General features: G+C 44.8%; 1 protein-coding gene across 5 annotated transcripts in view; it reads right to left on the reverse strand.

Annotated features, from left to right (window-relative positions):
* The window catches only part of epb41l3a (erythrocyte membrane protein band 4.1-like 3a), an 85,660-nt gene that overhangs the window by 57,130 nt on the left and 12,687 nt on the right, over positions 1 to 15,843 (reverse strand). For all 5 annotated transcript variants that reach the window (XM_041968167.1, XM_041968170.1, XM_041968165.1 and 2 more), the window contains exons 8-9: positions 6,318 to 6,414; positions 6,157 to 6,244 (exon numbers count right to left, since the gene is read on the reverse strand). In XM_041968167.1, the coding sequence (XP_041824101.1) occupies positions 6,157 to 6,244; positions 6,318 to 6,414 (185 nt within the window). The remainder of the gene's footprint in view (positions 1 to 6,156; positions 6,245 to 6,317; positions 6,415 to 15,843) is intronic.

Here is a 15,843-nt window from a genome sequence, read left to right on the forward strand (position 1 = left end):
ATACCATGTAACTGTCACCAGGAGCTCAAACTCAGATGAACATTATTCACAGAACAGAAACTAACCGTCAGAATCTGTGTATAAAAAGCTAACTCTATGTTGAAGAAAGAGCTTGAAAAAGGCTGAAAGACTAATACATTAATTAACAAAAGACATGTTCCCGACCTGCGGATGTTTACAGTATCAACAGAATATGGCATCACTTCCTGTTTACCACACTTGTGCAGTAGAACAGCTGGCTCCTTCTGACTCCGAGTGCATTTCATGAAATAAATCCATGTAGTTGCTATTTCACACTGAACTCTACAACATAGTCCTGCCAGCACCAGCATCTGTTTATGAAATAATTTGGTGTTTAAACATTTAGTTCAGATCTTGAACACACACTATGGGAGATCCATCAGTGAAATGTAAGAAGACATCAGAGGAAGAGAGGAAAAGAAAGGGAGAGAACAAGAGATAAAACAACAGCCTGTTCTATACTGCTGTGTTTCTCCAGTTCTCTCACCTCTTCCTAAGTTCCCTCTTGAATCCAATATAGAATTAAAACTTAAGAACCGTCAGTTATGAGACCCCTCTCTGTGGAACCAATTCCCAGTTTTGGCTTAATTTTCAAGATTATTTTTTCACGCTAGTTCAGAGGGTGTGCTCCTCAGTTCAGGTACAGTGGGTTGTTTCCAGACTGATTATGATGAGTAGCCACTGCAACGGGAGTTTAACACCAAGATCGACTGATCAATGAGTGAAATAACACACTGGAAGAGAACCAAACCAGGAGTCTCCCGGATTTAAAGAGGACCAGAGTTCACTTCCCTGGTTTGACCAGAGTGTGAATGAATGTTCACACTGCTCCATACGAACCATACTATCCGTGGAAGTGGACCAAACAGTGCCAGTTTGAATGTGTCCTAAGACTGTATGAACAGATAGAGATATCAATGCTAGCATGAAGCTAAAAGGGGGAGGAATTGCAGAGCTTTTTAACCATCATTGGTGCCACTCTCGGCATGTCACTGTAAGATCTGCACAAGGGACAACCAACTGTTAGTTTTGCTCCATATTTTTTAACCAAAGAGTTTACCTGTGTCATTGTGGTGGCGGTTTATATCATACCTGGTACCGCTGCAGATACAGCCTGTGACGTCATCAGATCCATCATTGCTAGGCTTCAAACACAACATCCTAATGCATTCGTTGCGAACAACTCTCTCTCTGCAACATCCCCAACATTCCAGCAGTTTGTCAATTGCTCCCCAAGAGAAAGTGAGATGTGAGATTTCATGCAAATGTTAAAAATGCTTCCAACTCATCTGCCCTGCCTCTGTTAGGAAGATCAGACCATAATCTGGTTCTTCTTACCTCCAACTACAAGCCCATCGTTCAGTAGCAACCCTTCATCACACAGATTATTAAAAGCTGGTCTAATGAAGCTGAAGATGCTCTGAGAGGTGCTTCGAGGCCACAGACTGCAATGTCCTCTGTGAACCACATGGAGATGCCATGACTGAGTGTGTTCCATCAACTTCTGTGTAAACAGCATTGCACCAACAAGAACAGTGAGGCACTTCCCCAGTAAGAAACCCTGTATCACCAGTGACCTGAAAAAGCTGCTCAACATAAAAAAGCCTTCAGGAATGGAGAGAGGGAGTTGTTGAAGACAACACAAATACAACTTAAAACAAAGATTAAGAAGTGGGAGAGGACTGAAGGAATAACGTGAGGGATGTGTGGTCAGGAATGAAAAGATCACCAGCTTCAAATTAAAAGGGGATCAGACTGATGGAGGTCTGGACAGAGCTAATGAGCCTCTCTAATGAGAGAGAATGAGGTTCAGTTTACCCTCTGCCTCCAGCCCAACAGACCACACACCCTCCATGAGCCCACAGCTTTCCTGTCACACCTACACTCTGTCACCCTGCAGCTCATCTCCCTCCACATCAGAACATACTGAGACGTCCTCCACATCCACCTCTAGCCCATTTGTCTCCTGAAACGTCCTCTGCCTCCACCTTTAGCCTATTTGTCTCCTGTGACATCCTCTGCCTCCACCTCTAGCCCATTTGTCTCCTGAGACGTCCTCTGCCTCCACCTTTAGCCCATTTGTCTCCTGAGACGTCCTCTGCCTCCACCTTTAGCCCATTTGTCTCCTGAGACATCCTCTGCCTTCACCTCTAGCCCATTTATCTCCTGTGACGTCCTCTGCCTCCACCTCTAGCCCATTTGTCTCCTGAGACGTCCTCTGCCTTCACCTCTAGCCCATTTGTCTCCTGAGAAATCCTCTGCCTCCACCTTTAGCCCATTTGTCTCCTGAGACGTCCTCTGCCTCCACCTTTAGCCCATTTGTCTCCTGAGACGTCCTCTGCCTCCACCTTTAGCCCATTTGTCTCCTGAGACGTCCTCTGCCTCCACCTTTAGCCCATTTGTCTCCTGAGACGTCCTCTGCCTCCACCTTTAGCCCATTTATCTCTTGTGACGTCCTCTGCCTCCACCTCTAGCCCATTTATCTCCTGAGACATCCTCTGCCTCCACCTTTAGCCCATTTGTCTCCTGAGATGTCCTCTGCCTCCACCTTTAGCCCATTTGTCTCCTGAGACGTCCTCTGCCTCCACCTTTAGCCCATTTATCTCCTGAGACATCCTCTGCCTTCACCTCTAGCCCATTTATCTCCTGAGACGTCCTCTGCCTCCACCTCTAGCCCATTTGTCTCCTGAGACGTCCTCTGCCTCCACCTCTAGCCCATTTGTGTCCTGAGACGTCTTCTGCCTCCACCTGTCTGTCTTCTGCAGTCAGGTTAAGAAACAACTGGAGAAAATGAACCGGAACAAGATTGCAGGCCCAGATAGTGTCCACCCCAGGGCTCTGAGAACCTGCTCAATATTTTTTATTTTGGATTTTTCAGCACCTTCTAAACACCACCCTGAGTCAGAAAAGAGTTCATGTTGAAAACATCCTGCCTTGTTCCAGTACCTAAAAAAATCCCAACCATCGGAACCAAAAGATGACAGAGCAGTTATCCTCACCAACAGACCTACAGCAACTGACATTTTTAAAGCGTTAAGGAATTTATTTAAAGTCACATGGTATCACTGACTCACCTGATCAATGTTTGAGTTGTTTACCTGCCTGTCTAACATGTTTTGCTCAAATAATCCACGGACAGTGAATTTTAAACCTCCTGGAGGAGAGTCCAGGCTGCGTAGTAGGTGGAAGATGGTAACTAAGAACACTTCCTGTGTTCAGAGATGGTTCGTCCAGTTTTACGTAGATGGCTTCATTCACACTTCTATCCAAACACATTTCTTCTCTGTTCAAAATATGTACATTACTGTCCTCACAGGAATGTCCTTTGTCCCTCAGATGCAAGTGGACCTCTTAATCTGTCTCATAAAATACTTTACAATGGAGAAAGGGTAGGACTGTGGCAAAAATAAGGATTCTGGATAAAGTAGGCATGGTTGTTTGTGAACAACACAGGAAACATTTCACATACAAACACAGCTGCACACACTGGAAACAACCTTACCTCTGAATTAGCTGCAGACAAGCAATCAAAGCGACTTCCTACCATCTTTCATTCAGACAAAGAGACAAAGACACAGACAGGAGGACAAAACAAAGATAGAGAAGAAGAAAAACTTGTCTAAATGAAGCATTTCACTCAAACAACAGCTCCAATAACAGTAACAGGAAAGACCTGGGGTCTCATTTATAAATGTGGCGTATGCACAAAAAGGGGCCTGAAAGTGGCGTACGCCACTCCCCATGCAAAAGTTATGATCTATGAAAACAAATGTTACTGGAAAATGTGCACACCTGTACATACACTCTGACCCATGCGTACAGACATTTCGGAGACGGGGAAAATCGACAATGCAGGTGGTTAGGTGATGAACTGAAGACAGACTGCAACTTAGTCGTCTCAAACATTTAATTTCACTTCCCACCAAACATTCAACTATAGATCCAGGTTATCATAAAGATTCAAACCAGCAATGCTATCTGTGTGGCTTGTAGTGAGCCATAACTGTTCCATAAACATCTTTCAATATACTCTTCCCTGAGCTGCCGCCTTACCATGGTGGAGGAGTTTGCACGTCCCGAAGATAGGAGCTATGTTGATGGGGGCTTTATGCCCCTAGTAGGGTCACTGGTAGGGCAAACAGGTCTCTAGGGGAGGGACCAGAGAAAGTGTTTCTCAACAGACCCCTATGATGAATAAAACAATAGATCCATGTTTCCCTTGCCCAGATATGCCCAGGTCACCGGAGCGCCCCTTCCAGGCCTGGACATGGGGCACGGAGGCAAGTGCCTGGTGGCCGGACCTTTGCCCATGGGGCCCAGTCGACCTCACTCTGATAGGATGACATGGGTCCCACCTCCTGTGGGCTCACCACGTGTGAGAGGGACCCAAGGGGTCGGGTGAGGGTGAGCTGGGCCGAAAGCGAGGACCCAGGCGGTCTGATCCTAAGCTGCAGAAGCTAGCTCTAGGGACGTGGAACGTCATCTCTCTGGCAGGGAAGGACCCTGAACTGAATCACGAGGTTGAGCAGTTCTGGCTAGATATTGTTGGACTCACCTCGACACACGGCTTGGGCTCAGAACCAGTGTCCTCGAGATGTTCTAAGAGTAAGTGTGGGCGTACTCTTTGCCCCCTGACTTGGTGACTGTACATTGGGGTTTACCCTGGTGGACGAGAGGTTAGCCCCCCTCCGCCTTCAGGTGGGGGTACGGGTGATTATGCACCGAACAACTGTTCAGACTCCACCCTTTTGGAGTCCTTGGATGGGGAGAGCACTCCTTCCGGGGACTCCCTCGTTCTGCTGGGGGACTTCAATGCTCATGTGGGCAATGACAATTAGACCTTGAGGGGCATGATTAGGAGGAACAGCCCCCCGATCCAAATCCAAGTATGTTTGTTATTGGACTTCAGTGGACGTCATCATGGATTGTCCATAACAAACACCTTGTTCAGCCATAAGAGTGTCCACATGTGCACTTGGTACCAGGACATTCTAGGCTGCAGTTCGATGATCGACTCTGTAGTCGTATCGTCGGACTTGCAGCTGCATGTCTTGGACACTCGGGTGAAGAGAGGGGCGGAGCTGTCAACTGATCACCACCTGGTGATGAGTTGCCTTAGATGGTGGGGGAGGATGCCGGTCAGGCCTGGCAGACCCAAACATGTTGTGAGCATGGGAGGAGTTTGAAGAGGCCATGAAGAGTGAGTCAGCTGCTGTGGCCACCAAATAACATTTTGTTACTCGCCTCCATCTCACCAACAAGCACCTCAATTACTGTGTCGGGAAAGTTTCTTCTTTTTTGTGTTTGTTGCCATAATTTCCCTGTTTGATCAGCAGCTTCTTCATATGCAATAATATTCATGTCCTGCTTTGCATTGACCATATATAGCTGGTTTGGGTGTGTTCAGGGTGGGATATGAGGCTGACTCAGATGTGCACATTTCCAAGTAGTCTGTGATTTATGGGAAATTGCTTGGTTTTTGAAAACTTTTTTTCTTTTTCTTTTTTTTCTTTTCTTTTTTTTTTTGGAGAGGGTGGCGTATGCCATTTTCATCTTTTGAGCATAAGTCCACTTTTATACAAGACCCCAGATCTTTCCATGTGGTGAAATCTCAGCTGTTATTTCTAAATATTTTCCATAGGTTTTGTAAAGATGTGAAGTTCTGTTAAACTTTAAAAGTTTAAATTAACTCTTTCTGAGGATTGTAAATTCTGATTTTATATAGATGACCCAGAAAGAGATGTTGAATGGAAACCAGTCATGGTGGAAAAATCATTATTTAACACATACACACAAACACACACACACACACACACACACACACACACACACACACACACACACACACAAACGCAACTGATGGTGAGTAGGAAGTGGGTCATGTATTGGCTATTCATCAGATAGCTGGGCACAGAAAAGAACATCAGCACTAAAAGACTGTTCATTTAAGGTTACATCTGTTTACATCAGGACAGCAATAAAACAGGATTCAGTAAAAGATTTTTGTCTTTGAACTCTTTGAAGAGATGTTTAACGGACATTTTAAAAGGGTTTAAATGTTTCTGGTTTCCTGTGATGATGCAGACATTAAAACAGTTTTGCACGTTGCATGCTGAAGAGCAAACATATCTTTACCTTTGCATGGTGGAGGTCCACTCCGTACATGGAAAGTTTCTTTACATTTTCCAGGAAGTGCATCTCAGCTTCAGCAGGACTCATTCCTCTGAACGCACAGGGACACGTGTTAAATCACGGACATGGATTAAGTTCATAGTGGACACATGATGCTGGACAACCTGTAAGTTTTGTGAAGGTCCATGATCTTCTCCTCCATCTCTTTAGTTTGATTTGGAGCAAAACACAGTTCACTAACGTAGTCTGGACTACACTCATCTGAAACACAAAGACAGACAGGTGGTCAGAGCAACAGACAAGTGGTCAGAGCAACAGACATGTGGTCAGAGCGACAGACAAGTGGTCAGTGAAACAGAAACGGGTGGTGAGAGACAGAAACAGCTGGTTTAGAGAGACAGACAGGTGATCAGAGCGACAGAAACAGCTGGTCAGAGTGACAGACAGGTGGACAGAGAAACAGACAGGTGGTCAGAGAGACAGAAACAGCTTCTCAGAGAGACAGACAGGTGATCAGAGTGACAGACAGGTGGACAGAGAAACAGACAGGTGGACAGAGAGACAGAAACAGCTGGTCAGAGAGACAGACAGGTGATCAGAGAGACAGACAGGTGGACAGAGAAACAGAAACGGGTGGTGAGAGACAGAAACAGCTGGTTTAGAGAGACAGACAGATGATCAGAGCGACAGATAGATGGACAGAGAAACAGACAGGTGGACAGAGAGACAGAAACAGCTGGTCAGAGAGATAGACAGGTGGTCAGAGCGACAGACAGGTGGACAGAGAAAGAGACAGGTGGTCAGAGAGACAGACAGACACAGGTTAGAGTGTTTTAGGTAAACAGGCTGTCCTGGGTTAACATAGGGTGACCTTAGTAATGCTTCCAGTGTGATAGTTTTGGTCCCTTTATGAAGCACTAAGCATAAATATATATAAACACACAAAAAATAGAAACTGCTTCACAGAAAACTGTCAAAACTGTAGAAACTGTGGTCTGTTTAGTTTCTAGTCTTTTTTTAACTGACTGCTTCCTGTTTTCCTTTGTAGAGTTGTTTCTCCTTATATATTCTCATCTGCATTACTTCCTACTTCCAGTCATGTCACTCCTGCTTCTCATCTCAAAATCAGCCCCTCCGTTTATCTGTTCCAGGTTAGTTATTGCCAGATCATTGACCTGTTTCCCTAGTATCATCATTACTTTGTCTTTCACCAGTCCAGTCTGTTTCTCTGTTTTGGTTTGCGTGACGGTATCCTGCTGTAAGTTTTTTTTTTTTGACCATAAACGTTGGACTCCTTCATTCTACTTCATGGTACTGCATTTGGGTCCTGTTCTCAAACCTATACCATGACAGATGCTGGTACTCGTCTTATTTCATCTATCATCCAAGTTCACGACTGCTCTCGGCCTCCGTACAGAACTGAGCTTCCAGCACCCTGCTGTGCATACCATACACTGAGAACATAAAGGGTTTTTTTCTGCAGTTTTTCTGTGAATTTGCATTTTTGTTTTTGCATGTACTAGCTTTACTAAATATGGGACATTCAGATCTAAAATTATAACACTACTGAACAGCTTCTTCCCCAAGATGTCAAAGCAATCTGCTCAAAGCATCGACCTCATCTTCTCCTTGTCTTATGAAGATGTTTGTGTAAAACTGTAGAGATAGTCTTGGTGTTTGATGGGCTTTACAGCCCCCATGGGTGCCCATCCAGAACTAGGAGGGAGAGTCACCCACACATTCTCTGCAGTTCTGCACAAACACCAAGTTACTCTGTCCTCTCTGTGCTGTGGCTACCTCCTCTTGCAGCCTCTCCTTTGGCTCCTTGAAACATGACAACTACTGTTTGAGAGTGGATAATAATAATAAGCGTGCGTGGCCAGCTCTACACCCTCTTTGGGGTCTTTGAGGGGGCATGGGAGTTGGCCCAACCAATCTACATGTGTTTTGTGTACTTGGAGAAGGCATTCGACCGTGTCCCCCGGGAACTCCTGTGGGGGGTACTCTGGGAGTATGGAGTACCGGACTCGCTTGTACGAGCTGTCTGGTCCCTGTACAACCGGTGTCAGAGCTTGGTTCGCAGTAAATCAGAATCGTTTCCAGTGCAGGTTGGACTCCGCCAAGGCTGCCCTTTGTCACCGATTCTGTTCATAACTTTTATGGACAGAATTTCTAGATGCAGCCGAGGTGTTGTGAGGGGATCCGGTTTGGTGGCCTCAGGATTGGGTCTCTGCTCTTTGCGGATGACGTGGTTCTGTTGGCTTCATCGGGCCGTGATCTTCAGCTCTCACTGGAGTGATTCGCAGCCGAGTGTGAAGCGGCTAGGGTGAGAATCAGCACCTCCAAGTCCAAGACCAAGAAGGATGGAGCGGGAGATGGACAGGCGGAACGGTGCGCCGTCTGCAGTGATGCGGACTCTGCATCAGTCTGTCGTGGTGAAGAAGGAGCTGAGCCAAAAGGCAAAGCTCTCGATTTACCGGTTGATCTACATTCCTACCCTCACCTATGGTCATGAGCTGTGGGTAATGACCGAAAGAACAAGATCTCGAATACAAGCGGCCGAAATGAGTTTCCTCCGCAGGGTGGCCGGGCTCTCCCTTAGAGATAGGGTGAGAAGCTCGGTGATCCAGGAGGGGCTCAGAGTAGAGCCGCTGCTCCTCCACATCGAGAGGAGCCAGATGAGGTGGCTCGAGCATCTGGTTAGGATGCCTCCTGGACGCCTCCCTGGTGAGGTGTTCCGGGCACGTCCCACCGGAAAGAGGCCCCGGGAAAGACCCAGGACACGCTGGATGGACTACATCTCTCGGCTGGCCTGGGAACGCCTCAGGATCCTTCCGGATGAGCTGGTGAATGTGGCCGGGGAGAGGGAAGTCTGGGTTTCCGTGCTTAGGCAGCTGCCCCTGCAAACCGACTCTGAATAAGCTGCAGAAAATGGATGGATGGATGGATGGATGGATGGATGCATGTGGGGCAATTGAAACGCAACACAAATCTGATCTAAACATATTTGAGGCTGAGACAGAAAAAAATCCCAGACGATTTTGAAATTCCAGTCAGATGCATTTTTTAGCTCTCAAAAAGAGGACCTTAGAGTTAACAAGATAATGTCGGTTAACAGTCTTTTAGTTAAGCGGGATGATCTGGGTTATCAGACTGTGTTAAATTAGAGGGATGATCTTGGTTACCACAGTGTTTTGGGTTATTGGGATGATCTGGGTTAGCAGAGTGTTAGATTAGCGGGATGATCTGGGATAGCAGAGTGTTGTAGGTTAGTGGGATGATCTGGGTTAGCAGAATGTTAGATTAGCGGGATGATCTGGGTTAGCAGAGTGTTTTAGATTAGTGGGATGATCTTGGATACCACAGTGTTTTAGATTATTGGGATGATCTGGGTTAGCAGAGTGTTAGATTAGTGGGATGATCTCAGTTATCGCAGTGTTTTAAGTAAGTTGGATGATCTGGGCTAGCAGAGTGTCTTAGATTAGGAGGATGATCTGCCTTAGCAGAGTGTTTTAAGTTAGCGGGATGATTTAGGTTAGCAGAGTCTTTTAGGTTAGCGGGATGATCTGGGTTAGCAGAGTGTGTCAGATTAGCGGGATGATCTGGGTTAACAGAGTGTTGTAGGTTAACGGGATGATCTGGGCTAGCAGAGTGTGTTAGATTAGCAGGATGATTTTCCTTAGCAGAGTGTTTTAAGTTAGCGGGATGATTTAGGTTAGCAGAGTCTTGTAGGTTAGCGAGATGATCTGGGTTAGCAGACTGTGTTAGATTAGTGGGATGATCTGGCTTAGCAGAGTGCTTTAGGTTAGCAGGATGATCTGGGTTATCACAGTGTTTTGTGTTAGCGGGATGATCTACCTTAGCAGAGTGTTGTAGGTTAATGGGTTGATGTGGGTTAGCAGAGTGTTAGATTAGCGGGATGATCTAGGTTAGCAGAGTGTTTTAGGTTAGCGGGAGGATTTAAGTTAGCAGAGTGTTCGATTAGCAGGATGATCTGGCTTAGCAAAGTGTTTTAGGGTAGCGGAATAATATGGGTTAGCAGAGTGTTTTAAGTTAGCGGGATGATTTAGGTTAGCAGAGTCTTTTAGGTTAGCGGGATGATCTGGGTTATCACAGTGTTTACAGTTAGTTGGGATGATCTGGGCTAGCAGAGTGTGTTAGATTAGCAGGATGATCTGCCTTAGCAGAGTGTTTTAAGTTAGCGGGATGATTTAGGTTAGCAGAGTCTTGTAGGTTAGCGAGATGATCTGGGTTAGCAGACTGTGTTGGATTAGTGGGATGATCTGGCTTAGCAGAGTGCTTTAGGTTAGCGGGATGATCTGGGTTAGCAGAGTGTTGGATTAGTGGGATGATCTCAGTTATCGCAGTGTTTTAAGTTGGGTGATTTGGGCTAGCAGAGTGTCTTAGATTAGCAGGATGATCTGCCTTAGCAGAGTGTTTTAAGTTAGCGGGATGATTTAGGTTAGCAGAGTCTTTTAGGTTAGCGGGATGATCTGGGTTAGCAGAGTGTTGTAGGTTAGCGGAATGATCTGGGCTAGCAGAGTGTGTTAGATTAGCAGGATGATTTGCCATAGCAGAGTGTTTTAAGTTAGCGGGATGATTTAGGTTAGCATAGTGTTAGATTAGCGGAATGATCAGGATTAGCAGAGTGTTGTAGGTTAGCGAGATGATAAGGGTTAGCAGAGTGTTTGTTGTAGGTTAGTGGGATGATCTAGGTTAGCAGAGTGTGTTAGATTAGTGAGATGATCTGGCTTAGCAGAGTGTTTTAGGTTAGTGGGATGATCTGGCTTAGCAGAGTGTTGTAGGTTAGCGGGATGATTTCCTTTGGCAGAGTGTTCGATTAGCGGGATGATCTGGCTTTGCAGAGTGTGTCAGATTAGCAGGATGATCTGGCTTGGTAAAGTGTTGTAGGTTAGCGAGATGATATGGTTTAGCAGAGTGTTAGATTAGCTGAATGTTCTGGATTAGCAGAGTGTTATAGGTTAGCGAGATGATATGGGTTAGCAGAGTGTTAGTTTAGCGGGATGATTTAGGTAAGCAGAGTGTTTTAGTTTAGTGGGATGATTTAGGTTAGCAGAGAGTTCATTTAGCCGGATGATTTGGGTTGGCAAAGTGTTTTAGGTTAGCTGGATGATCTGGGTTAGCACAGTGTTATGGGTTATTGGGATGATCTGGGATAGCAGAGTCTTAAATTAGCGGAATGATCTGGATTAACAGAGTGTAGGTTAGCGGGATGATTTAGGTTAGCAGAGTGTTTGATTAGCGGGATGATCTGGGTTAGCAGAGTGTGTTAGATTAGTGGGATGATCTGGGTTACCACAGTGGTTTAGGTTATTGGGATGATCTGGGGTAGCAGAGTGTTGTAGGTTAGCAGGATGATCTGGGTTAGCAGAGTGTTAGTTTAGTGGCATGATTTAGATTAGCAGAGTCTATTAGGTTAGCGGGATGATTTAGGTTAGCAGAGTGTTGCAAGTTAGCAGGATGATCAGGGTTAGCAGAGTGTTAGTTTAGTGGCATGATTTAGATTAGCAGAGTCTATTAGGTTAGTGGGATGATTTAGGTTAGCAGAGTGTTAGATTAGGTGAATGATCAGGATTAGCAGAGTGTTTTAGGTTAGCGGGATGATTTAGGTTAGCATAGTGTTAGATTAGCGGAATGATCAGGATTAGCAGAGTGTTGTAGGTCAGCGAGATGATATGGGTTAGCAGAGTGTTAGATTGGCTAAATGTTGTGGATTAGCAGAGTGTTGTAGGTTAGCGAGATGATATGGGTTTGCAGAGTGTTAGTTTAGCGGGATGATTTAGGTAAGCAGAGGGTTTTAGTTTAGTGGGATGATTTAGGTTAGCAGAGAGTTCATTTAGCGGGATGATCTGGGTTAGCAAAGTGTGTTAGATTAGCAGAATGATCTGGGTTAGCAGAGTGTGTTAGATTAGCGGAATGATCTGGGTCAGCGGAGTGTGTTAGATTAGCCAGATGATTTGGCTTAGCAATTGTTTTAGGTTAGCCGGCTGATCTGGGTTAGCAGAGTGTTTTAGGTTAGCGGGATGATATGGGATAGCAGAGTCTTAAATTAGCTGAATGATCTGGATTAACAGAGTGTTGTAGGTTAGGAGGATAATCTGGCTTAGTAAAGTGTTTTAGGTTAGAGGGATGATAAGGGTTAGCACAGTGTTGTAGGTGAGCGGGATGATATGGATTAGCAGAGTGTTGGTTCAGTGGGATGATCTAGGTTAGCAGAGTGTGTTAGATTAGTGAGATGATCTGGCTCAGCAGAGTGTTTTAGGTTATTGGGATGATCTGGCTTAGCAGAGTGTTGTAGGTTAGCGGGATGATTTCGGTTGGCAGAGTGTTCGATTAGCGGGATGATCTAGGTTAGCAGAGGGTATTAGGATAGCAGGATAATATGGCATAGCAGAGTGTTTTAGGTTAGCAGGATGATTTAGCAGAGTGTTCAATTAGCGGGATGATCTGGGTTAGCAGTGTGTGTTAGATTAGCAGGATGATCTGGGTTAGCAGTGTGTGTTAGATTAGCAGGATGATCTGGGTTAGCAGTGTGTAATAGAAAAGCAGGATGATCTGGCTAGCAGAGTGTTTTAGGTTAGCGGGATGATATGGGTTAGCAGAGTGTTAGATTAGCAGCATAATCTGCCTTAGTAAAATGTTTTAGGTTAGCAGGATGACATGGGTTAGCAGAGTGTTAGATTAGCAGAATGATCTGGATTAGCAGAGTGTTGTAGTTTAGCAGGATGATATGGTTGAGCAGAGTGTTAGTTTAGTGGGATGATTTAGATTAGCAGAGTCGTTAGGTTAGCGGGATGATTAAGGTTAGCAGGGTGGTCGATTTGCGGAATGATCTGGCTCAGCACAGTGTTGTGGGTCAGCGGGAAGATATGAGTTAGCAGAGTGTTAGATTAGCAGGATAATCTGCCTTAGTAAAATGTTTTAGGTTAGCGGGATGACATGGGTTAGCAGAGTGTTAGATTAGCAGAATGATCTGGATTAGCAGAGTGTTGTAGGTTAGCAGGATGATATGGTTTATCAGAGTGTTAGATTAGCTGAATGTTCTGGATTAGCAGAGTGTTATAGGTTAGCGAGATGATATGGGTTAGCAGAGTGTTAGTTTAGCGGGATGATTTAGGTAAGCAGAGTGTTTTAGTTTAGTGGGATGATTTAGGTTAGCAGAGAGTTCATTTAGCCGGATGATTTGGGTTGGCAAAGTGTTTTAGGTTAGCTGGATGATCTGGGTTAGCACAGTGTTATGGGTTATTGGGATGATCTGGGATAGCAGAGTCTTAAATTAGCGGAATGATCTGGATTAACAGAGTGTAGGTTAGCGGGATGATTTAGGTTAGCACAGTGTTTGATTAGCGGGATGATCTGGGTTAGCAGAGTGTGTTAGATTAGTGGGATGATCTGGGTTACCACAGTGGTTTAGGTTATTGGGATGATCTGGGGTAGCAGAGTGTTGTAGGTTAGCAGGATGATCTGGGTTAGGAGAGTGTTAGTTTAGTGGCATGATTTAGATTAGCAGAGTCTATTAGGTTAGCGGGATGATTTAGGTTAGCAGAGTGTTGCAAGTTAGCAGGATGATCAGGGTTAGCAGAGTGTTAGTTTAGTGGCATGATTTAGATTAGCAGAGTCTATTAGGTTAGCGGGATGATTTAGGTTAGCAGAGTGTTAGATTAGGTGAATGATCAGGATTAGCAGAGTGTTTTAGGTTAGCGGGATGATTTAGGTTAGCATAGTGTTAGATTAGCGGAATGATCAGGATTAGCAGAGTGTTGTAGGTCAGTGAGATGATATGGGTTAGCAGAGTGTTAGATTGGCTAAATGTTGTGGATTAGCAGAGTGTTGTAGGTTAGCGAGATGATATGGGTTTGCAGAGTGTTAGTTTAGCGGGATGATTTAGGTAAGCAGAGGGTTTTAGTTTAGTGGGATGATTTAGGTTAGCAGAGAGTTCATTTAGCGGGATGATCTGGGTTAGCAAAGTGTGTTAGATTAGCAGAATGATCTGGGTTAGCAGAGTGTGTTAGATTAGCGGAATGATCTGGATTAGCAGAGTGTTGTAGGTTAGCAGGATGATATGGTTTATCAGAGTGTTAGATTAGCTGAATGTTCTGGATTAGCAGAGTGTTATAGGTTAGCGAGATGATATGGGTTAGCAGAGTGTTAGTTTAGCGGGATGATTTAGGTAAGCAGAGTGTTTTAGTTTAGTGGGATGATTTAGGTTAGCAGAGAGTTCATTTAGCCGGATGATTTGGGTTGGCAAAGTGTTTTAGGTTAGCTGGATGATCTGGGTTAGCACAGTGTTATGGATTATTGGGATGATCTGGGATAGCAGAGTCTTAAATTAGCGGAATGATCTGGATTAACAGAGTGTAGGTTAGCGGGATGATTTAGGTTAGCACAGTGTTAGTTTAGCGGGATGATTTAGGTAAGCAGAGGGTTTTAGTTTAGTGGGATGATTTAGGTTAGCAGAGAGTTCATTTAGCGGGATGATCTGGGTTAGCAAAGTGTGTTAGATTAGCAGAATGATCTGGGTTAGCAGAGTGTGTTAGATTAGCGGAATGATCTGGGTCAGCGGAGTGTGTTAGATTAGCCAGATGATTTGGCTTAGCAATTGTTTTAGGTTGGCCGGCTGATCTGGGTTAGCAGAGTGTTTTAGGTTAGCGGGATGATATGGGATAGCAGAGTCTTAAATTAGCTGAATGATCTGGATTAACAGAGTGTTGTAGGTTAGGAGGATAATCTGGCTTAGTAAAGTGTTTTAGGTTAGAGGGATGATAAGGGTTAGCACAGTGTTGTAGGTGAGCGGGATGATATGGATTAGCAGAGTGTTGGTTCAGTGGGATGATCTAGGTTAGCAGAGTGTGTTAGATTAGTGAGATGATCTGGCTCAGCAGAGTGTTTTAGGTTATTGGGATGATCTGGCTTAGCAGAGTGTTGTAGGTTAGCGGGATGATTTCGGTTGGCAGAGTGTTCGATTAGCGGGATGATCTAGGTTAGCAGAGGGTATTAGGATAGCAGGATAATATGGCATAGCAGAGTGTTTTAGGTTAGCAGGATGATTTAGCAGAGTGTTCAATTAGCGGGATGATCTGGGTTAGCAGTGTGTGTTAGATTAGCAGGATGATCTGGGTTAGCAGTGTGTGTTAGATTAGCAGGATGATCTGGGTTAGCAGTGTGTAATAGAAAAGCAGGATGATCTGGCTAGCAGAGTGTTTTAGGTTAGCGGGATGATATGGGTTAGCAGAGTGTTAGATTAGCAGCATAATCTGCCTTAGTAAAATGTTTTAGGTTAGCAGGATGACATGGGTTAGCAGAGTGTTAGATTAGCAGAATGATCTGGATTAGCAGAGTGTTGTAGTTTAGCAGGATGATATGGTTGAGCAGAGTGTTAGTTTAGTGGGATGATTTAGATTAGCAGAGTCGTTAGGTTAGCGGGATGATTAAGGTTAGCAGGGTGGTCGATTTGCGGAATGATCTGGCTCAGCACAGTGTTGTGGGTCAGCGGGAAGATATGAGTTAGCAGAGTGTTAGATTAGCAGGATAATCTGCCTTAGTAAAATGTTTTAGGTTAGCGGGATGACATGGGTTAGCAGAGTGTTGGATTAGCAGAATGATCTGGATTAGCAGAGTGTTGTAGGTTAGCAGGATGATATGGTTTATCAGAGTGTTAGATTAGCAGAA

Source organism: Melanotaenia boesemani, chromosome 18 (assembly GCF_017639745.1).
Source record: "Melanotaenia boesemani isolate fMelBoe1 chromosome 18, fMelBoe1.pri, whole genome shotgun sequence".
Taxonomy (NCBI): Eukaryota; Metazoa; Chordata; class Actinopteri; order Atheriniformes; family Melanotaeniidae; genus Melanotaenia; species Melanotaenia boesemani.